This window comes from Lissotriton helveticus, chromosome 7, assembly GCF_964261635.1.
Source record: "Lissotriton helveticus chromosome 7, aLisHel1.1, whole genome shotgun sequence".
In the NCBI taxonomy this organism is placed as follows: Eukaryota; Metazoa; Chordata; class Amphibia; order Caudata; family Salamandridae; genus Lissotriton; species Lissotriton helveticus.
Genome location: NC_136068.1, coordinates 72,575,511 through 72,600,553, shown reverse-complemented (window position 1 = coordinate 72,600,553; position 25,043 = coordinate 72,575,511). Strand labels below are relative to the sequence as shown.

The 25,043-nt window shown below is 46.3% G+C and overlaps 1 protein-coding gene across 1 annotated transcript in view; it reads right to left on the bottom strand.

Moving 5' to 3' along the window:
• CLSTN3 (calsyntenin 3) overlaps window positions 1-25,043 on the bottom strand; it is a 179,616-nt gene that overhangs the window by 31,144 nt on the left and 123,429 nt on the right. The window contains exons 10-14 of the mRNA XM_078651483.1: window positions 21,933-21,983; window positions 21,255-21,412; window positions 20,035-20,183; window positions 17,462-17,688; window positions 12,751-12,924 (exon numbers count right to left, since the gene is read on the bottom strand). Coding sequence (XP_078507609.1) covers window positions 12,751-12,924; window positions 17,462-17,688; window positions 20,035-20,183; window positions 21,255-21,412; window positions 21,933-21,983 — 759 coding nt within the window. The remainder of the gene's footprint in view (window positions 1-12,750; window positions 12,925-17,461; window positions 17,689-20,034; window positions 20,184-21,254; window positions 21,413-21,932; window positions 21,984-25,043) is intronic.

Sequence of the window (25,043 nt, the reverse complement as noted above, 5' to 3'; positions counted from 1 at the left end):
ACCCCTGAGTGAGTGCAGCTGGAGATTCTATCACATACTCTTGCATGGACTCCTGAGTGAGTGCAGCTGGAGATACTATCACATACTCTAGCATGGACCCCTGAGTGAGTGCAGCTGGAGATACTATCACAAACTCTAGCATGGACCCCTGAGTGAGTCCAGCTGGAGATACTATCACATACACTTGCATGGACCCCTGAGTGAGTGCAGCTAGAGATACTATCACATACTCTAGCATGGACCCCTGAGTGAGTGCAGCTAGAGATACTATCACATACTCTAGCATGGACCCCTGGGTGAATGCAGCTTGAGATACTATCACATACTCTAGAATGGACCCTTGAGTGAGTGCAGCTAGAGATACTATCACATACTCTAGCATGGACCCCTGAGTGAGTGCAGCTGGAGATACTATCACATACTCTAGCATGGACCCCTGAGTGAGTGCAGCTCGACATTCTATCACATACTCTAGCATGGACCCCTGAGTGAGTGCAGCTGGAGATACTATCACATACTCTAGCATGGACCCCTGAGTGAGTGCAGCTCGACATTCTATCACATACTCTAGCATGGACCCCTGAGTGAGTGCAGCTGGAGATGCTATCACATACTCTAGCATGGACCCCTGAATGAGTGCAGCTCGACATTCTATCACATACTCTAGCATGGACCCCTGAGTGAGTGCAGCTGGAGATACTATCACATACTCTAGCATGGACCCCTGAGTGAGTGCAGCTCGACATTCTATCACATACTCTAGCATGGACCCCTGAGTGAGTGCAGCTGGAGATACTATCACATACTCTTGCATAGACCCTGCCTATGAGTGACTACAGCTGGAAATACTATCACATACTCTAGCATGGACCCCTTAGTGAGTGCAGCTGGAGATACTATCACATACTCTTGCATGGACCCCTGAGTGAGTGCAGCTGGAGATTATATCACATACTCTAGCATGGACCCCTGAGTGAGTGCAGCTTGAGATACTATCACATACTCTAGCATGGACCCCTGAGTGAGTGCAGCTGGAGACACTTTCACACACTTTAGCATGGAGCCCTGAGTGAGTGCAGCTCGAGATACTATCACACACTCTAGAATGGACCCTTAAGTGAGTGCAGCTGGAGATACTATCACATACTCTTGCATGGACCCCTGAGTGAGTGCAGCTGGAAATACTATCACATACTCTTGCATGGACCCCTGAGTGAGTGCAGCTTGAGATACTATCACATACTCTAGCATGGACCCCTGAGTGAGTGCAGCTAGAGATACTATCACATACTCTAGCATGGACCCCTGAGTGAGTGCAGCTGGAGATTCTATCACATACTCTTGCTTGGACACCTGAGTGACTGCAGCTGGAGATACTATCACATACCCTAGCATGGACCCCTGAGTGAGTGCAGCTGGAGATACTATCACATACTCTAGCATACACCCCTGAGTGAGTGTAGCTGGGGATACTATCACATACTCTAGCATGGACCCCTGAGTGAGTGCAGCTGGAGATACTATCACATACTCTTGCTTGGACCCCTGAGTGAGTGCAGCTAGAGATACTATCACATACTCTAGCATACACCCCTGAGTGAGTGCAGCTGGAGTTACTATCACATACTCTAGCATGAACCCCTGAGTGAGTGCAGCTGGAGATACTATCACATACTCTTGCTTGGACCCCTGAGTGAGTGCAGCTAGAGATACTATCACATACTCTAGCATACACCCCTGAGTGAGTGCAGCTGGAGATACTATCACATACCCTAGCATGGACCCTTGAGTGACTGCAGCTGGAGATTCTATCACATACTCTTGCATGGACCCCTGAGTGAGTGCAGCTGGAGATACTATCACATAGTCTAGCATGGACCCTTGAGTGACTGCAGCTGGAGATTCTATCACATACTCTTGCATGGACCCCTGGGTGAATGCAGCTCGACATTCTATCACATACTCTAGCATGGACCCCTGAGTGAGTGCAGCTGGAGATTCTATCACATACTCTTGCATGGACCCCTGAATGACTGCAGCTGGAGATACTGTCACATACTCTAGCTTGGACCCCTGAGTGAGTGCAGCTGGAGATTCTATCACATACTCTTGCATGGACCCCTGAGTGAGTGCAGCTGGAAATATTATCACATACTCTAGCATAGACCCCTGAATGAGTGCAGCTGGAGATACTATCACATACTCTAGCATGGACCCCTGAATGAGTGCAGCTGGAGATACTATCACATACTCTAGCATGGACCCCTGAGTGAGTGCAGCTGGAGATTCTATCACATACTCTAGCATACACCCCTGAGTGAGTGCAGCTGGAGACACTTTCACACCCTTTAGCATGGACCCCTGAGTGAGTGCAGCTCGAGATACTATCACATACTCTAGAATGGACCCTTAAGTGAGTGCAGCTGGAGATACTACCACATACTCTTGCATGGACCCCTGAGTGAGTGCAGCTGGAAATACTATCACATACTCTAGCATCGACCCCTGAATGAGTTCAGCTGGAGATACTATCACATACTCTAGCATGGACCCCTGAGTGAGTGCAGCTAGAGATACTGTCACATACTCTAGCATGGACCCCTGAGTGAGTGCAGCCGGAAATACTATCACATACTCTAGCATGGACCCCTGAGTGAGTGCAGCTGGAGATACTATCACATACTCTAGCATGGACCCCTGAGTGAGTGCAGCTAGAGATACTGTCACATACTCTAGCATGGACCCCTGAGTGAGTGCAGCTGGAAATACTATCACATACTCTAGCATGGACCCCTGAGTGAGTGCAGCTGGAAATACTATCACATACTCTAGCATGGACCCCTGAGTGAGTGCAGCTGGAGATACTATCACATACTCTAGCATGGACCCCTGAATGAGTTCAGCTGGAGATACTATCACATACTCTATTCTACACCCCTGAGTGAGTGCAGCTAGAGATACTGTCACATACTCTAGCATGGACCCCTGAGTGAGTGCAGATGGAGACACTTTCACACCCTTTAGCATGGACCCCTGAGTGAGTGCAGCTCGAGATACTATCACATACTCTAGAATGGACCCTTAAGTGAGTGCAGCTGGAGATACTATCACATACTCTAGCATGGACCCCTGAGTGAGTGCAGCTGGAGATACTATCACATACTCTAGCATGGACCCCTGAGTGAGTGCAGCTCGACATTCTATCACATACTCTAGCATGGACCCCTGAGTGAGTGCAGCTGGAGATACTATCACATACTCTTGCATAGACCCTGCCTCTGAGTGACTACAGCTGGAAATACTATCACATACTCTAGCATGGACCCCTGAGTGAGTGCAGCTGGAGATACTATCACATACTCTAGCATGGACCCCTGAATGAGTGCAGCTGGAGATACTATCACATACTCTAGCTTGGACCCCTGAGTGAGTGCAGCTGGAGATACTTTCACATACTCTTGCATGGACCCCTGAGTGAGTGCAGCTGGAGATTCTATCACATACTCTAGCATGGACCCCTGAGTGAGTGCAGCTTGAGATACTATCACATACTCTAGCATGGACCCCTGAGTGAGTGCAGCTCGAGATACTATCACATACTCTAGAATGTACCCTTAAGTGAGTGCAGCTGGAGATACTACCACATACTCTTGCATGGACCCCTGAGTGAGTGCAGCTGGAAATACTATCACATACTCTAGCATGGACCCCTGAATGAGTTCAGCTGGAGATACTATCACATACTCTAGCATACACCCCTGAGTGAGTGCAGCTAGAGATACTATCACATACTCTAGCATACACCCCTGAGTGAGTGCAGCTGGAGACACTTTCACACCCTTTAGCATGGACCCCTGAGTGAGTGCAGCTGGAGATTCTATCACATACTCTTGCATGGACCCCTGAGTGAGTGCAGCTGGAGATACTATCACATACTCTAGCATGGACCCCTGAGTGAGTGCAGCTGGAGATTCTATCACATACTCTTGCATGGACTCCTGAGTGAGTGCAGCTGGAGATACTATCACATACTCTAGCATGGACCCCTGAGTGAGTGCAGCTGGAGATACTATCACAAACTCTAGCATGGACCCCTGAGTGAGTCCAGCTGGAGATACTATCACATACACTTGCATGGACCCCTGAGTGAGTGCAGCTAGAGATACTATCACATACTCTAGCATGGACCCCTGAGTGAGTGCAGCTAGAGATACTATCACATACTCTAGCATGGACCCCTGGGTGAATGCAGCTTGAGATACTATCACATACTCTAGAATGGACCCTTGAGTGAGTGCAGCTAGAGATACTATCACATACTCTAGCATGGACCCCTGAGTGAGTGCAGCTGGAGATACTATCACATACTCTAGCATGGACCCCTGAGTGAGTGCAGCTCGACATTCTATCACATACTCTAGCATGGACCCCTGAGTGAGTGCAGCTGGAGATACTATCACATACTCTAGCATGGACCCCTGAGTGAGTGCAGCTCGACATTCTATCACATACTCTAGCATGGACCCCTGAGTGAGTGCAGCTGGAGATGCTATCACATACTCTAGCATGGACCCCTGAATGAGTGCAGCTCGACATTCTATCACATACTCTAGCATGGACCCCTGAGTGAGTGCAGCTGGAGATACTATCACATACTCTAGCATGGACCCCTGAGTGAGTGCAGCTCGACATTCTATCACATACTCTAGCATGGACCCCTGAGTGAGTGCAGCTGGAGATACTATCACATACTCTTGCATAGACCCTGCCTATGAGTGACTACAGCTGGAAATACTATCACATACTCTAGCATGGACCCCTTAGTGAGTGCAGCTGGAGATACTATCACATACTCTAGCATGGACCCCTGAATGAGTGCAGCTGGAGATACTATCACATACTCTAGCTTGGACCCCTGAGTGAGTGCAGCTGGAGATACTATCACATACTCTTGCATGGACCCCTGAGTGAGTGCAGCTGGAGATTATATCACATACTCTAGCATGGACCCCTGAGTGAGTGCAGCTTGAGATACTATCACATACTCTAGCATGGACCCCTGAGTGAGTGCAGCTGGAGACACTTTCACACACTTTAGCATGGAGCCCTGAGTGAGTGCAGCTCGAGATACTATCACACACTCTAGAATGGACCCTTAAGTGAGTGCAGCTGGAGATACTATCACATACTCTTGCATGGACCCCTGAGTGAGTGCAGCTGGAAATACTATCACATACTCTTGCATGGACCCCTGAGTGAGTGCAGCTTGAGATACTATCACATACTCTAGCATGGACCCCTGAGTGAGTGCAGCTAGAGATACTATCACATACTCTAGCATGGACCCCTGAGTGAGTGCAGCTGGAGATTCTATCACATACTCTTGCTTGGACACCTGAGTGACTGCAGCTGGAGATACTATCACATACCCTAGCATGGACCCCTGAGTGAGTGCAGCTGGAGATACTATCACATACTCTAGCATACACCCCTGAGTGAGTGTAGCTGGGGATACTATCACATACTCTAGCATGGACCCCTGAGTGAGTGCAGCTGGAGATACTATCACATACTCTTGCTTGGACCCCTGAGTGAGTGCAGCTAGAGATACTATCACATACTCTAGCATACACCCCTGAGTGAGTGCAGCTGGAGTTACTATCACATACTCTAGCATGAACCCCTGAGTGAGTGCAGCTGGAGATACTATCACATACTCTTGCTTGGACCCCTGAGTGAGTGCAGCTAGAGATACTATCACATACTCTAGCATACACCCCTGAGTGAGTGCAGCTGGAGATACTATCACATACCCTAGCATGGACCCTTGAGTGACTGCAGCTGGAGATTCTATCACATACTCTTGCATGGACCCCTGAGTGAGTGCAGCTGGAGATACTATCACATAGTCTAGCATGGACCCTTGAGTGACTGCAGCTGGAGATTCTATCACATACTCTTGCATGGACCCCTGGGTGAATGCAGCTCGACATTCTATCACATACTCTAGCATGGACCCCTGAGTGAGTGCAGCTGGAGATTCTATCACATACTCTTGCATGGACCCCTGAATGACTGCAGCTGGAGATACTGTCACATACTCTAGCTTGGACCCCTGAGTGAGTGCAGCTGGAGATTCTATCACATACTCTTGCATGGACCCCTGAGTGAGTGCAGCTGGAAATATTATCACATACTCTAGCATAGACCCCTGAATGAGTGCAGCTGGAGATACTATCACATACTCTAGCATGGACCCCTGAATGAGTGCAGCTGGAGATACTATCACATACTCTAGCATGGACCCCTGAGTGAGTGCAGCTGGAGATTCTATCACACACTCTAGCATACACCCCTGAGTGAGTGCAGCTGGAGACACTTTCACACCCTTAAGCATGGACCCCTGAGTGAGTGCAGCTCGAGATACTATCACATACTCTAGAATGGACCCTTAAGTGAGTGCAGCTGGAGATACTACCACATACTCTTGCATGGACCCCTGAGTGAGTGCAGCTGGAAATACTATCACATACTCTAGCATCGACCCCTGAATGAGTTCAGCTGGAGATACTATCACATACTCTAGCATGGACCCCTGAGTGAGTGCAGCTAGAGATACTGTCACATACTCTAGCATGGACCCCTGAGTGAGTGCAGCCGGAAATACTATCACATACTCTAGCATGGACCCCTGAGTGAGTGCAGCTGGAGATACTATCACATACTCTAGCATGGACCCCTGAGTGAGTGCAGCTAGAGATACTGTCACATACTCTAGCATGGACCCCTGAGTGAGTGCAGCTGGAAATACTATCACATACTCTAGCATGGACCCCTGAGTGAGTGCAGCTGGAAATACTATCACATACTCTAGCATGGACCCCTGAGTGAGTGCAGCTGGAGATACTATCACATACTCTAGCATGGACCTCTGAATGAGTTCAGCTGGAGATACTATCACATACTCTATTATACACCCCTGAGTGAGTGCAGCTAGAGATACTGTCACATACTCTAGCATGGACCCCTGAGTGAGTGCAGCTGGAGACACTTTCACACCCTTTAGCATGGACCCCTGAGTGAGTGCAGCTCGAGATACTATCACATACTCTAGAATGGACCCTTAAGTGAGTGCAGCTGGAGATACTATCACATACTCTAGCATGGACCCCTGAGTGAGTGCAGCTGGAGATTCTATCACATACTCTAGCTTGGACCCCTGAGTGAGTGCAGCTGGAAATACTATCACATACTCTAGCATGGACCCCTGAATGAGTGCAGCTGGAGATACTATCACATACTCTAGCTTGGACCCCTGAGTGAGTGCAGCTGGAGATACTATCACATACTCTAACATAGACCCCTGAGTGAGTGCAGCTGGAGATACTATCACATACTCTAGCATACATCCCTGAGTGAGTGCAGCTAGAGATACTATCACATACTCTAGCATGGACCCCTGAGTGAGTGCAGCTCGAGATTCTATCACATACTCTAGCATGGACCCCTGAGTGAGTGCAGCTGGAGATTCTATCACATACTCTAGCATGGACCCCTGAGTGAGTGCAGGTGGAGATTCTATCACATACTCTAGCATGGACCCCTGAGTGAGTGCAGCTGGAGATTCTATCACATACTCTAGCATGGACCCCTGAGTGAGTGCAGCTGGAGTTACTATCACATACTCTAGCATGGATCCTAAGCCTGAGTGAGTGCAGCTGGAGATACTATCACATACTCTAGCATGCACCCCTGAGTGAGTGCAGCTGGAGATACTATCACATACTCTAGCATGGACCCCTGAGTGAGTGCAGCTGGAGATACTATCACATACTCTAGCATGCACCCCTGAGTGAGTGCAGCTGGAGACACTTTCACACCCTTTAGCATGGACCCCTGAGTGAGTGCAGCTGGAGATACTATCACATACTCTAGAATGGACCCTTAAGTGAGTGCAGCTGGAGATACTACCACATACTCTTGCATGGACCCCTGAGTGAGTGCAGCTGGAAATACTATCACATACTCTAGCATCGACCCCTGAATGAGTTCAGCTGGAAATACTATCACATACTCTAGCATGGACCCCTGAGTGAGTGCAGCTAGAGATACTGTCACATACTCTATCATGGACCCCTGAGTGAGTGCAGCTGGAGACACTTTCACACACTTTAGCATGGACCCCTGAGTGAGTGCAGCTCGAGATACTATCACATACTCTAGAATGGACCCTTAAGTGAGTGCAGCTGGAGATACTACCACATACTCTAGCATGGACCCCTGAATGAGTGCAGCTGGAGAAACTATCACATACTCTAGCTTGGACCCCTGAGTGAGTGCAGCTGGAAATACTATCACATACTCTAGCATGGACCCCTGAATGAGTGCAGCTGGAGATACTATCACATACTCTAGCTTGGACCCCTGAGTGAGTGCAGCTGGATATACTATCACATACTCTAACATAGACCCCTGAGTGAGTGCAGCTGGAGATACTATCACATACTCTAGCATACATCCCTGAGTGAGTGCAGCTAGAGATACTATCACATACTCTAGCATGGACCCCTGAGTGAGTGCAGCTGGAGATTCTATCACATACTCTAGCATGGACCCCTGAGTGAGTGCAGCTGGAGATTCTATCACATACTCTAGCATGGACCCCTGAGTGAGTGCAGGTGGAGATTCTATCACATACTCTAGCATGGACCCCTGAGTGAGTGCAGCTGGAGATTCTATCACATACTCTAGCATGGACCCCTGAGTGAGTGCAGCTGGAGATACTATCACATACTCTAGCATGGACCCCTGAGTGAGTGCAGCTGGAGATACTATCACATACTCTAGTATGGACCCCTGAGTGAGTGTAGCTGGAGATTCTATCACATACTCTAGCATGGACCCCTGAGTGAGTGCAGCTGGAGATACTATCACATACTCTAGCATGGATCCTAAGCCTGAGTGAGTGCAGCTGGAGATACTATCACATACTCTAGCATGCACCCCTGAGTGAGTGCAGCTGGAGATACTATCACATACTCTAGCATGGACCCCTGAGTGAGTGCAGCTGGAGATACTATCACATACTCTAGCATGCACCCCTGAGTGAGTGCAGCTGGAGACACTTTCACACACTTTAGCATGGATCCTACCCCTGAGTCAGTGCAGCTCGAGTCTAACAGGTGCTATAGCATAGACCATGCCCCTTGGTCAGTGCAGCTGGAGAGTCATCATATTCTCTAGCATGGATCCTAAGCCTGAGTGAGAGCAGCTGGAGATACTATCACATACTCCAGCATGGCTCCTACCTCTGAGTGAGTGCAGCTGGAGATTCTATCATATTCTCTAGAATGGACCACTGAGTGAGTGCAGCTGGAGTTACTATCACATACTCCAGCATGGCTCCTACCTCTGAGTGAGTGCAGCTGGAGATTCTATCATATTCTCTAGAATGGACCCCTGAGTGAGTGCAGCTGAAGTTACTATCACATACTCTAGCATGGACCCCTGAATGACTGCAGCTGGACATTCTATCATATTCTCTAGCATGGACCCCTGAGTGAGTGCAGCTGGAGTTACTATCACATACTCCAGCATGGACCCCTGAGTGAGTGCAGCTGGAGATTCTATCATATTCTCTAGAATGGACCCCTGAGTGAGTGCAGCTGGAGTTACTATCACATACTCCAGCATGGCTCCTACCTCTGAGTGAGTGCAGCTGGAGATTCTATCATATTCTCTAGCATGGACCCCCTGAGTGAGTGCAGCTGGAGTTACTATCACATACTCCAGCATGGCTCCTACCTCTGAGTGAGTGCAGCTGGAGATTCTATCATATTCTCTAGAATGGACCCCTGAGTGAGTGCAGCTGGAGTTACTATCACATACTCCAGCATGGCTCCTACCTCTGAGTGAGTGCAGCTGGAGATTTCATCATGTACTGTAGCTTGGATTCTATTCCTGAGTGAGTGCAACTGGAGAGTCTAACAGGTACTAAAGCATGGACACTGCCCTGAGTGAGTGCAGTTGACAACGCTATCACAGAAAGTAGCATACACTCTGTCCCTGAGTCCGCACACTTGGAGATTACATCAGATACTCTAGTGCAGGCCTGCCCCTGAGCGGGAGCAGAGGGAGATTGTATAGGTACTCTTGTAAGGACCCTGCCCTAGAGTAAGTGTAGCTGGAGATTCTATCACACACTGTAACAAGGACTCTTCCCCTGAGTGAGTGCAACTGAAAATTCTGTCAGATACAACCCCATGGGTGGAGATTACAACATGCGCCATGGCCTATATACTCTGCGTCTGAGTGAGCATAGCAGCAGATTCCATCAGGAGCTATAGCATGGACTTTGCTTCTGAGTGAGTGCAGGCACAAATGTTATCTGGTATAGGCTTGCCCTTGTCCCAGAGTGAACAGAGCTGGAGATTACACAAGGTGCTACGGCCTGAATTCAGCCTCTGAGTGTGTGCAGCCGGAGATTCTATAAGGTACTCTAGGTTTGACCTTGTTACCATGAGAGCACAGCCGGAGATTCAAACATGCGCTATAGCATATACTCTGTCCCTGGCTGAGTGCAGCTGCATATTGTACCAGGTGCTATAGCATGGCCTGAGCTATTGAGTGAATGCAGCTGGAAATCCTATCAGGTACTTTAGCCCCTGAGTAAATGCACTGAGATTCTATCAGGTACTTTCAGTGAGTGCAGCTGGAGATTATGTCACATTGATGGGAACACTGCTGCTGCACTTTTGTTACAAAGGGCTGATTTTGCAGCACGGCTGCAAAACCGTCCCCAGTACCAAAAAAGCCCCCCAACGGTCCAAAACCGGCCCCCCATCCTTTCGGCCCTCCGGGGAATTGCCCAGTGTCTGCTACAGCCAGTCCATTCCTGACCAGTAGGTACATCAAATTAAATGGCATATAATCTGACAGAGGACTGCTACAAGATCAGCAAAGAGAAAGTAGGTTTTTAGTGGAAGTGTTCTTCTCATTTCACCTCTGTGTATCGTTTCCATACATATTCCCTGGTGTTACTTTATGTACAGCCTTGTCCTGGAAGACAATCCTGGCTACTTTGTCTATATACTGAGAGTGGTTGAGGCTTTTGTAAGGTAACTGTGCCAAGGATGTTCAGTCATCAAAATGGCACAGGCAGTGGAAATGAGATCACATGCCCTTTACCTTCCAAAAAGGAGAACAGCCATGACAACGCGGGGATTACCCCGCACTACCATTACAACACGGGGGTTACAACGAAAGTCGTTACAACGACTTTCGCTGGAGGGCGCTGTTGGATAGGCAATAGTTTAATTTTCTATCCAACACCCTCCCTACTGTCAACGTGGGCTTGAGTTGGAATAGAAAATTAAACTATTCCACTATCCAGCGCCCTCCAGCGAAAGTCGGTGTAACAACTTTCGTTGTAATCCCCGCGTTGTAATGGCATGGGGGGTAAAAGCCCGCGTTGTAATGACATACAACCTTCCAAAAAGATCAAAGGGTTGAACCCTTGTGCAACCTTCGCATCTCTACAACCTCTCTTGTGCTGCTGATGAGCTAACGGAAGGAGAAGGAGTAGAAACAACAAATGGCTCTTTGAACCTTACTTACTTTCTGTTCTGCTGCTATCTTCATGGCCTCAGGCCAATCGCAGCAAAGGCAGAGCCAGAGATACCAAGGGGGGAGCCAGGGGTAACAGCGGCTACTCCAAATAGACATCCATGTTTGTGACTTACTGGAACCTTACCTATCTGTCGTTGAGACCCTTCTTTCCAAGAAATATAAAATAACTCCAGCCTTTTGCTTACTAGTTGTGAGTTACACCTGAAAAGTATAGTATAACTTATCCGCTTGGCCAACTACAAGTTAACCTACTCTAGGAAGTGTATGCTACAGTTTCGCCTTTTACTGACCAATCGTTTAGAGCCGTGGCACCGACATTTCTTTTTTTTCCCCGTAGTTTTATATAGTGCGAACTTGACCCAAAAGTATGAGGTATCAGAGCGCTTTGCATGAGCACCAGTTGCGTTACACAAGGGCATATTCATTTTTTGTAGGCACAGGGAGATTAAGGGATTTGCCCAAAAGCACAGGATGTTGATCGTCATTGCCGAGACTCGATGCCGGTTCCTCAAATTAGCGATCAACCGCCCTATCCATGAGGCTCCATCCTCTCTACTTTGGAATTGCTGGCTGTTTGTAAATATAGCATGAAGGGTTGTAGTGTGTAACCTATCCTCACCATGATGGGTATGAATATAGGGAAGAACAGGTCAGGTGGTTGGTCCTATACGGCACCGTACAATCACTCCTGAAAGAGGCAGCAGGTTATAAGAATTGAAGACCATTACTGGCAGCAGAACAGATAATATGGGCCTAATTCACAAAGGTGGACTTACACTTTTATGTACATTTACTGCTTTTCAGTATTCACAAACTATTAGCAGAGTGTATGACTCTGAACTACCTATACTTATGTGTACAAAGTTCTAAGCCTCTACTGCAGAGTCTTGGGGTGCAAAGAACTCCGCACACATAACTATAGGGAGAGCGGAATTGTAAAACTCCGCACATAGTTTGTGAATACAGAAAAGTAGTAAATGTACTCAAATTCTTCAAGAATCGGGCCCATAATGTCTAAGTAAGGTGTTTTCCTCCTGCCCTTCACCGGACAGCTTAGTATAAATTGAACCAGTGAACACTGTGATGGTTACAGATGGTTCAAAGAAGTTCGGTGAAGCTCACCTGAAACTGAGACATAGGCAGACGTGTTGGTCAGTTCAAGCCCCCTTTGCTGCAAGCTAGCCACATCCGGCAACAGCAGTTTTTCTTTCTCAGGGTCCAAGTCATCTCCAACGAGCGAGACTTCGCAGCCGTCCAAGTTGTGGACAATCTCATCTGACATCCGAGTGTCCGTTACTGCGGAGGAAACAAAAATAAAATCGACAAACTTTGGTCACTTATCCCACTGTACCATCACACAGGGAATGCACCGACACAACCAAACCTACCACAAGGGGACTTAACCCCACTTTACCTGCCAATGTAATGTTTATAGAGATATACAGGCACATGCATCAGTGTTGGCTTTTGTGATTTTTAAGGAATCGCGAATTAAGGAATCGCAAAAGCCAATGCATGTAAAAATGGCTTAAAAAATAGCGATTTCTAAACATTCCTTAATTGCGACTCGCAAATTGTGAGTCGCAATTAAGGAATACCTCCCCATTCATTCCTATGGGCCTAGAGGCCCATAGGAATGAATAGGAAAACATTCTCAATTTGCGATTCTCAATTAGAGAATCGCAAATTGAGAATGCAATTCCAAGGGTGCCAGGGTGTCAAAAGGACACCCTGTTGCACCCCTGAAATCTGCATATGAGTACATCTTGCACACACACATGCCCCAATGGCATGTCTGTGTGTAAAATGAGTTTTTGCAAATTACCATGAAGTCCAACTTCATGGTAATTTGCGCCCCCTAGTAATGAAATCGCTACTTCAAAGTGGTTCTTGCATTGCATTTAAGGAATCTTACATTTGTTTTCATGACTTATTGTGAAATTCTATCCATTACAAATACTCTTGAAGTCCAAGTCGATACCTCTTAACCTTCAAGTTCAGGGAATGTTTTCGTTGGAGAAGAAACCTTGATGGGATTTACAAATATAATGTGGCGATGAGATGATACGTGCTATAAGGTAGACGGGAGCTCTGATAGTGTTCGATACGATGAACATAAGGAATTCTTTTGTGGACAATTATGAAGACATTGTACAAAAGTGGACCTTAGTAATAAGAATGATTAGGGACAAGGGTGTAGAGTTTATGTAGCAAATTTCACAATAAATACATTGACTCATCAATATGAGAAACATTTGCACAGATACTCAAGGGTGGAATCTATCAAACATTCCCAGTTACATTTGACCAGTGGCTTAGTAAATACATTGCTCCAATATTGTTAGATGATTAGGCTGAATCAATACAATTAAAGAAACTCCACTGACAATGCTCTCATCTGAGATAATATAAATACACAAATACAGCAGATACCCACTAGCCTCCAGGTCGTATTGCCCAAAAACATTAAGAGTTCTAGTCAATAAAATCTTATGTGTGGATTAATAAGATATCTGATTCCACAAAATTCAAAATGTTATTAGTACTCATTAAAGCATCTCAGAAGGCTTTTCTTTTTTTATTGTACATGGCGATAAAAAGTGAAGCATGGAAAGGCTGCTCTTAGTGATGTTAGTATTTGCTTTAGTTCATTGGGGATTGGTAGACATCCCTCATACTGCTTTGTAGCAGTTCCAGAGTTGTGGTTAAGGCTCTAGCCTCCAGCTCCCTGACACAGGATTAGCTATGGTACACGTCAGCAGAATCTGATCCTCTGTGGTTAAAATTATTGATCAACAGAATGTTATATTTATAAATAACAACTATATATAACGTCCAGTGCTTTGAGGAGCGCACCCTTCGCCGGTGCTGGCTTCGTGGCCACAGGCGGGCGGGATGTCACGTTCCATATGCGCCGGAGATCCCCTTGGGTATGTGTACGGCCCTCCCGCATGGTGGGGACTGGTCGGCACTAGCCACCTGGGAGGACTGCGGGGTCCACATGGTAGGGGATTTGTATAGGGATGGTGCCCTGCTGTCGTTTTGTGACCTGCAAGAGGCCTTCGATCTCCCGAGGGGTGACTTCTTGCTCCATGCAGCTCTGGTGACTGGGATTCAGAAGCGCTGGAGGATGGGGCTGGTGGAACCTCCCACGTCGCTGGGCTGCCAGTACGTCGTGATGGCAGCTGGCACTTACAAGGCCATCACCTGCCTATACCGGAGACTGGCGCTAGCTGACCCTCCCCCCCTAGACAAGCTGCGGGAGCGCTGGGAGGCTGACCTCGGTCGGCAGATACCAGAGACGACCTGGCCTCAGCTTGTACGTAGGGCCTGGAAGGGCACGCGCAATGTTAGGTTCCAACTGGTTCAGTACTTCACTCTACATCGGGCGTACTGGACGCCGGCCAAAATCCAACGGGTCTTCGGTGGCGCGCACTCGGTATGTCCCCGCTGCGCTGCAGAGGGTGCTGACTTTGAGCACATGTTCTGGTCGTGCACAGGGCTTGGCACTTACTGGACTGAAGTTCTATCCTGCCTAAATGCGGTTACGGGACGACAGATCGACACGGACGCGGGGACTTGCCTTTTACTCTGGTTTCCGCATACTCCAACCACGAAGGTTACCAGCAAATTTTTCGACTTGGGGTTAATTCTGGCCAAGAGGGAATTTACGCTACATTGGAAATCCAGAGGGGGGCCTAACTTCCTGAGGTGGCGGGGGTGCTTTCTGCAATGGGCAGCGAGTGAAGGGTCTCTTAGATTACAATTAGCTAGGCGCACCGCTAACGATAAAGCGCTAGATACGGCCAGGGCGTGGAGCGCACTAGTGACGGACCTACAGTCACTTTCGGATGCTGATGAGGATGGTGCGGACGGCGCGCTGGCGAACCAGGTGGGGACCACGGGGGTGGAGAGCGTGGGGGCAGTGGCTGAGGAGGAGGGGCGCTAGGCAGCATGACCAGCAATGAGTGATGATGGATTACATGTGTCACATATGATCTTGTGCGGAGTGGCTAACATACACTGCTCTGAACAGCACCTGGACTCACACCTGGCTGTAGAATCGAGACTGGAAATGTTTAGGGGAGGTCACCTGCTGCATCTGGAAGGTCTATGTCATGCCGTAGAAGGGGCGATAGAGGCAGACTGACAAGGGGGGGGTGGGGGTAGTGGGGGAGGCGGGAATCGGCGAATAGGGCTTTGCTGGTTGGGACTGTTAACGACGCTGCTTCACTGTACATCCTGTGGCTAGAGATACATATGAAGCGTGTTTGTATGATGTGTGCATAAAATCAATAACATTTGTTTAAAAAAAATATATATAAATATATATAACGTCCAGTGCTTTGTTCCTTCACTCTCAATGATTTACACCACTTGTCAGAAGGGGCCAGGGTCACCTCCTGCCTTGATGGCTGTGATGCTTTGTACGGTTCAGTAGACGTTCACAGGACAAAGAATGTATCAATCAAGGTAGCTCTGGCCTGAAGAAGCATGATAACTGCATGTGAGGCAGGTCAGCAAAAGCTTCCCTTAACTTCTGGTTCAGGGAATAGATTGTTTTGGGAATCAAATCTGTTTTTGTTTGCTCCCACATGACTTTAAAAGGTCCCTAAGAGCTGAGAATAAAGAAGTGAAGAAATTTAAAATATCTCAGACTAAATATGTCAAGAATGAAGACATGAATCTATTTATCCTCTGGGCTGTGTGTAAAACAGTGAACTGTCCTTCCAGCTTATATTCAGAACAATTGATGTTGCAGAGGTGCATAAAAGTAACTCACCCACTCATTCACAACTGGAGCTAGCACTTTGTTACTTAGTGGTGTATTCTTATAATATATTCAACAATTTTGGGATTAGAAACACATTACAAAAAAGTACAGTTCATGCCACTGTAAATAGTGTGTCGCCAGGGGCAGAACAAGTTAGCACACCTGATGGTATTGATATGTATCTGAGAATATGAATTACTCAGGGATAGCCATGCCTCCATAAAGTTAATTGTAGTTCATTACTAAAAAACAATCTTGGTGCAATTAATGATCTTGCCAGTGGTAAAATAATGAATATGAAAAATCATTGCATCAGGATGGAAACTGTGCCTAAGCTAAGTATACCATCCAGTAGTTTGTTGGGCAAAGCAATACAACAACTTTTAAAGGTTTAGAAGATGTGCATCTTGTCTACGGAAACTGAAATGCTCATAGCAAGACTGGTAGTTCTAGCGAGCCAGTAATACAGAAATGCATATTAATGAGCAGACTTCCCCAAATCATCGGTCAAGCCAAGAGCAAACGTGGTATCAAAGAACTGGAATCTGGGGCTCCCCAGACGAACTGAGAAACAACATCTACAGCACGTGTTGGGAATGTTGAACTAGCTGATGTGTCTTTGAAGCTAGAGCTGGAAGTCTAAAATAAATTTGATATTATTTAGAAAAGGGAAATTTATGTTTAGCTTGTTAGACCATAATGCAAAGCCGCGTCTAGCAATATATGTCAACTTATCAGGTATGGGGATACATTCACTGTTCAGGTAGGAGAGCCTGCAATTAGGGTTTGTGCAAGATTCCTACAGGGCTAAGGGCTAAGGACCTGGTTGACACCCAAGGCCTAAAATAGAGGGAAAAGGCAATGTAAGACTGGAAAAGGGAGCAGTATGTGATGGATCAGCAAGGAGTAGTAGAGAAGAAGGTCCAAGAAAGACTGAGAACTAAACACAACACCCCTTGAGAGTGTAACTCCCGGGCAGGTGATTTAAAGTAATGTTTGGATGTGTGACTTCCTGGACTGTGGTGTGACTTCATGCTTCATGATATGACTCCAAATTACCTGTACCAGACCAGCTGTCATCCTTCTTGGGCTCCACCTGGTGTGAGATGGAGCAAGTTATACGCAGCTCCGGAAACAATGCCACGCCATCCGGGGCCTCGAACTCAGAAGCGGATCGGGCAAAGTGGTTGTTCCCGCTCAACGTGATTTGTGGGGTATCTGGCTGCAGCACCACCACGTACCCCTCCACTGGTGGGATGGAAACACAGGACTCTTCACTGAAACACCTGCCAGGGAAAAGAGTGAAGAGAAGAATGAGAGAAAGACATGTTTATGGAGATCAAGACCAGAGGGTGACTGGGTGGAAACAGAACTGAAGGACATGAGGCTCCTATCCTGGTATTGCCCCACCCCCACTCATGTCTGTTCTTCTGTTCCTTGTTTATACTGTTTTCTCACTTCCTCACTGGTGAATCTCTGGTCTATTTCCTCACTCTATTTCTAACTTTGTTAACCTTTTTCTGGTTCCCTTGCTGTTTGTCTAATTTCCTCATGCTACTGCTCCTTTTCTTGCTTCTTCTGTTTATGGTTCTCAGTCGTGTTGTTCCCTGGTCTTTTCGTCTCTTCGGTTACACATGTTGATCTCTACTCTGCCTGTTCCTGCCTGTATATGTCCATCTGTTGCACTTATTCCTGGTTCTACATCCTGCGGCCTCGCTCTAATCCACCTCTCAGGCTTTTCCTCTTTTCCTGTTCCCTGGATCTATACATCTCTCTTTATTTTGCATCACTTGTTTCCCTGACAGTTTCCTGGATCTATAAGTTAGTTAATTTTGCTTCTTCTTTTGTTTCTAAGGTGTATCCTGATTTTATCCCTTCCACTGTTGGTCTTATTCAGGCTCCTCTGGTCTCAAGCTCTATGTGAATCAGTCCTATCTCCAAACTTCTTCCTGTCTCTGCTCTGGCCCTCCCTGCTGCTCTTACCATGGTGATCCTCGTGTTTCATGCTCTGTCGTTTCCTGTATTGTTTTTATCCTCGTGACTGTTTCTGTTTCAAGCTCTGTCCCTCTCTCTTTTAGCTGTTATCCCCATCCTTGTTACTATTTACTTTTCTCTCCCCCTTCTGTTGTATCCTCGTCCTTCTTTTTGTTTCTTTCTGCTCTATTCCTTCTACTGATGCAATTTCTTTGTTCTGCTTTATATTACCTGGCTCTAGTCTTTCCTCCCAGGCTCTTCATTACTTTCATATGTGCTGCCACCTTCTCTCCCCACTTTTTTCACCTCTTATTCTGGTCTCCTTCATGTTTGCCTGACCCTGCTACTACCTCCCCAGTTCCTAATTGTTCCATCCTCCCCTCCTGCCTCTCAAAACGTTATTGTTTTCATCCCTGTTCTCCTCTCTGATTTGCAGCTCTATTTCTCACTGTGTCACTTATTTATGATTCCCCCTCCTCTCTTTGTTGCTTCGTTAAAGGGCCAGCTCTAGGGTGGTGCGATTGGTGCCACTGCACCGGGCGTGGACTTGGGGTGAAGGGGCCATGTTTATTGTTATAAAAGCACCTGATGCCACATTCCTTGTCCGAGAAATTTTCAAGCATCATTAAAAATGTCACGATGACTCAGGTGATGACTGTTCTTCCTGGAGAGAGACTAGAGTTTTGTCTGGTAGAGGAAGTTTTGGTTCATCATAGTGCAGAAGGTTACTATGCCTCTTGCAAAGAACAGTCACTTTCAGATCACAAAAACATACACTATAAATAAGTCAATGGGTTATCGCTTTTGTCACAGAGATCATTTTATTACTTGCAGTTGACAAGTTTAAATCCTAATATAGAGCTATCAGCTATTAACTGTGGTCAAAGAGCTGCATGCAAACTACATGGAATATATTAACAGCTAGATGCTTTTTTGCAAAGTCTTTCCTTATCCTAAATTTGCAAAAAGGGTTCATTTGGGTAGAAATCAGTTCTTATTATTAAAGAAACCCCCTAACAATGGTGTTACATTTTAAATTCTGAATGTATGCTTTTCCAGACCAACCACTCTTAAACTATACTGTCTGCCAGTATGGATGACATGTCACTCCTACACCTTGTAGGCCTCTGTCTTATGTAACATTTCCTATACAGTGATTTACACACCTATGATTGTCTCCGTGCAACGTATGTGTGAGGTAAAGTGTTCTGGCACCTTACACTGGTATGAGTGGCGCTATAAAACTAAATGAATCTAAAAGGCAGTGGTTCTGGAGACTTGGGGGGCATTGGCAAATGGTGGTAGTGAGGGAATCCGTGGTGAGGTGGTCATTAGGGGGGCGCCAACAAACATTGTCGCACAGGACGCCACCAGTACTAAAGCCGCTCCTGCTTCTTTACCTTGTTCTTTTACCGGTTCCCTGACCGCTTCCCTCACTCCGCTGGCCTGATTTCGCTCCCTTGATATTCTTTATAAACATTGGGCTCACATTTCTTTGATTCAGTGCCATGTCTAGGAAGGCATTATGTTCTCAGGTTTATCCCATGGATTGTTTCCAATAACAGGATTTGCTGTCCCTGTTCTCACTTTCCACCGTTCCCTGATCGCGTTACTGGTGCTTGGGTCTCAGCGATTGGTGAAGAGTCCACTGTACTTACTTGACTGTGGTGGCGAGCTTCAGAGGTCGCACCCCAGGCGTGGCGAAGCGAAGGGAGTTCATGTAGGCCACATGCTGAATCGCTCGGTTGAAGGTCTCCACATCGTCCCCTTCTAGGGTCAGCAAGGACTGAGAGGGGTTCACGTGCACCTGTAGGGGGTACCAAGGTTGGGGGGAGAAAAGGGTATCAAGAGAAGTGTGGGTGAAGAAAGGCCAACGGTAAGGTACGTAGAAACTTAGAGAGAGGCGAGAAGGTGGGAATGGCAAAGGGAAAATGCATGAAAGAGGAAAACAAGGGATTAAAGGGAAAAGTGAGGGAATGGGATATGAACAAAGGGACAAAGATGAGGCATGAGAAGAAAAAAGATGAAAAGATACCAAGGCGAGCAAGAGAGAGGGAAACATGCACATGAAAAAGGGAGAGGAAAACAAGGCTTTGAGTACAAGCAATAAGAAACCACTTCAAAAAATAGAAAATTAAACAGAAAGTAAGAAGAAGCAAAGTGAATAACAAGGAAAAAAAGTATATTTGGATGTGAGAAAGAAAGAGAAGGTAGGTATAGAGGGTACAAAGTGGCCGAATAAGAATTTGGAAGGAGGCCTGCCCATTCGCCCGAATGGTTGCAGTCATTACCCCCAGCACCCTGGCAAAATAATACTGTCCGTATTTAGAGCTCCCGGCCAACCCAGTAGTGATCTCTGTGCCTTCAGAGGAACTGCTGCTGCAGCTGACCCTTTAAAGGCACTGTAAGTTTGGTCAGTGGGAGTTTGTTATTGAAAAACAAAAAACTATTGACCCCAACTCCCTGTGAGTTTACTCCCAGGGTGAATCGGTAATATTGTTTTCTATTCGGTACCACCAGGTTTTCCCTCGCAGTGATGAACAGAACAAAATACATTGGACTGTCTACTCTAAATAGGGCAAGCGGTCTGATGTCCTTACTTTGATGGGCCTACTCCTTCGGCCCATTGGAGTAAGCTTCGTACGGCGAAGGAAGGGTTGCAGCGCCGTCGGACAGATCATGGGATGCTAGACTCATAATAGAGCGGACAACCAAAGGCTTGATAGACAAGGTACTCCAGAATACGTGGCGGAGTACCCTGTACACCAAACTCTAAATCGACCCCAAAGTAAGCAAAGAGCAAATCCCCCACAACACATCAGTTCATGTAGGAAATTGAAAGTTTCCATGCTTTTGATGATAGTCACAGGAACCTTACCTTCATTCCTTTCCCTAGGCTGTCAAAATCGCTGTAGTCCAGTCCTTCTCGACAAGCGTACAAGCACTCTATCACTTCTCGGCTTTCCAGTTTCCCAGGACGAACGGTGAAGCCGGACAAGTAGCCGTGGAAGTACCGCTGAATCTGCCGTGTGTCACCTAAGAAGAGCATGAGAAGGATCAGCAAAGAAATGTTGGGAAAAGTAGAGGGACTAAGTGGGAAAATAGGGGCGTGTGAGTAGTCAGGAACCAGCAGAGGAACTGAGGGGGGTAATAGCAATGTGTGCATGGTCAAGAACCAAGCACATGGACTGAAGTGGAAAATAAAGATGTGTGAATGGTCAGGAACCAAGGAGAGGAACTGAGTGGGAAAATAGGGGCGTGTGAGTGGTCAGGAACCAAGCAGAGGGACTGAGGGGGAAAATAGGGGTGTGTGAGTGGTCAGCAACTGAGTCAGAAAAGAGGAAAGTAGAAGTTACAAGAAAATAATTAGTTGTTGAGAGAGAAAGAAACGGATCAGAAGAAGAAGCGAGGGGGAGCAAGGAAAGGACTGCTAGGGAAAGAGATAGAATCACACTGGAGACACAGGTGGGAGATAAATAGGCAGTCTGCAGGGAGTCACAGGATCAGAACAGGCAGGTAGCTGGATAGGACCTCAATTTCTCAGCCTCCTACATACCTGGCAACACCTCAGTGGAGTTCTCGTTGACTTTGTCTTTCTTCTTCTCATCTGCAAGAAAATATGGTTTTGATTTTTTTGAAAGGATTGAAGGAAAGACCATCCCCTTCTTTGTAAACTTGTAAAGTGCCATTGCTCAGAATTTAAAGCTATAGATTGGTCATCTTTTTCCTCCCTCTGTGGTGGGCAAACAAATAAATAATTCCGGTATTTGTAAAGTACGAACTACTCACCCTTATGGGTCTCAAGGCGCTGGGGGCCGTCGTGGAAATTAAGTGAGCTACTGCCCAGAGTCACATGGTTCTGAGCTGATCTGCCGTAGGAGCCGGGGATCAAACCATGAGCCCTATGCTCCAAAGTCAGCTGTGCTGGCCGCTGCACCACACCTCTCCACAAGGAGAGGGGCGTCGTGGACTAGTGGGTGGATCTGTGGTTATAATAAGTGCCTTATGAGGTCTATCGGCTGAGGGTAGGGAGGGAAGAGTAGTTTGGGTTTAGCAGAATATATGTCACATGTAAGACAATTAAACGCTGTAATTGAGAAATACCCGGAGAACTGTAAGACATGATGAAGGTGAATTTGGAAGATATGCTACCAAAAGTTAATGTTAAAGAAAAAGGAAAAGACTGATACAATGTGTAATGATTGATTGTAATGTACAATAACTGCTGCAGTCACGAATAAAGAGTTTTACAAAAAAAAAAATAAAAAAATGAGGTCTATCGGCCATGAATGATGCACGTTGTGATGACGTGGCGCCAATATAAATCAGGATTTCTCCAGACGTGTTAGTCTGGGAAATCAAAGACAGAAGTTTTGTGCAAACCCCACACGGGTAAATTGTTTTCACTAACAAGTCTTTTTTAATTAAAATAGCAAACACAGTTTAAAACAGAAGGGATAAGTGACTGACCTTCTAGGGAGTGACGATCTCAAATTAACTGACCTTCTGATAACCAGGGGAGAGCCTACACATAGGCGGCGACCATTTGTAATTTGGGAAGTGGCCTGCACAAGTTAAGTGACTCACTGATATTCTGAGGGAAGGAGTCTTGCATAAGAAGTTACAAGTCGCTATCCAGGGGAGTGTCCGCGCACAGGAAGTGGACTGCTGATATTCACAGGATGGGACCTACAGAACGTACTGGGGGGTGGTGTGCTCAGATCAGGTGGCCAAAAGCATTCTTGGGAATTGCCAGCTCAAAGGAAATTAAATTATGACATTCAGGGAAGTAGGAAGTGAGAAGTGTGGTGCAGCGGCCAGAGCGGCTGACTCCGGAGCGTGGGGCTCACAGTTTGATCCCCAGCTCCATTGGCAGCTCAGCTCACCATCATGTGCCTCTGGGCAATAACTCACTTAATCTCCCCGACTGCCCCCAGCGCCTTGAAACTTTAAGGGGTGATATGTTTGCGCTTTACAAATATGGATAATTATTATTTATTTGCTCTCACGAAATTGCCCACTCCCAGGAAAGGATCCTCCAACATAGTGAAAGTAGCTAAATCACAAAAATGACATTTACAAAAGTAGTTTGCTCACAGCAAATACATCTTGACATTCAGGAAGGAAGAAATATACTGATATTTAGTGAAGAGGCCTTCTCACAGTAACTGAACCTTTAACATTTTGGGGAATGGCCATCTAAGAGGAAGTAATCTATTGACATTCAGGAAGGTGGATGGCTCCCAAGAATTGGCCATGGGACTTTAAGAGGAATGGAATGTTCAGAGGACAGACCCCAATCACAGACCTGGCATGCCCACTGGAACATACAGGTGTGCCTTGAAGGCAGCAAGCTGCTCACAGGAAGTCATCTGCTGACATTCAGGGAAAAGACCTGATTTGACATTAAGGAGAGCAAACTTTTTAAAGTAATCGAACCTTTGACATTCTGGCAAAAGCCTGTTTAAAAAAACAATCCACAAACAATCATAGAAGAGTGAAACACACATGAATTGTGTTGATAATTTTCAAGAACATTGGCTTCTCACAGTGGCACTTTGACAATTTAGAGCCATTGCATTATAACGGGAAAGAGCCAACTGAAACCATGGCCGTTGGTTCAATCGAGGAAGTGACATCACTCACACTTTGATTTTAATGACATCACAGGAAGTGACAGCAATATGGCCTATGACCCAGGAAGTGATGTCACATGACCTTAATACTAATGGCATCACAGTAATTGACATTGTTGAAGTTCCATAATAGCATGATTAGCATGATTAATATAACAATCAAACGCAGAAAAATGTCTATTCTAGACACCACCTACATGAAGGTGCTGACATCTTTGAAAGGTGGGGGTTGTAGTACTTGTCCTGAGTTTTAGCATAAGAGCAACACGTGAACCCGGTCTCTTCTAAAATTTATAAATAGCCATAGGCTCTGAAAGGACACTCAATAGGTATTCAAGGGGCAAATGTACGAATGCATTTATGATTGCAAATCCTGAAATTTGGTCAATCTGAGGCTTTGCTGCCAGTAAATGTGTTTTATAGTGTACTAAACTTATCTAGGGCCAGATGTATGAAGCTCAAATGGGTTCGCAAATTTCGGTGTTTGCGAACTCATTTGAGCACAATGGTATGTATGTAGCAAATTTCAGTGCAAAATAAGGAATCGCAAATTTGCGATTCCTTATTTTGCGATTGCATTTAAGGAAACGCAAAATTTGCGATTCCTTAAATGCAATGTACGATGCAAAAAAAATTGCTACTTGTCCCTAAGGAATCGCAAATTACCACCAACTTCAAGTTGGTGGTAATTTGCGAATTTCTTGAAAAATGACAATTTGTGCATTTTTCAAAGTGCCATGTGATGCACATACATGCCGTTAGGGCATGTATGTGCACCACATGTGCACCCATGCTTATTTCAGGGTTGCAACAGGGTGTCCTTTGGACACCCCTGCACCCTTGAAATTATTCTCAATTTGCGATTAGCAAATTGCGAATCGCAGATTGAGAATAATTTCACATTCATTCCTATGGGCCCCCTGGCCCATAGAAATGAATGGGAAATTATTCCTTAATTGCGATTAGCAATTTTCTAATCGCAATTACGGAATTTTAAGAAATCGCTAAAATAATAGCGAATTTCTACATAC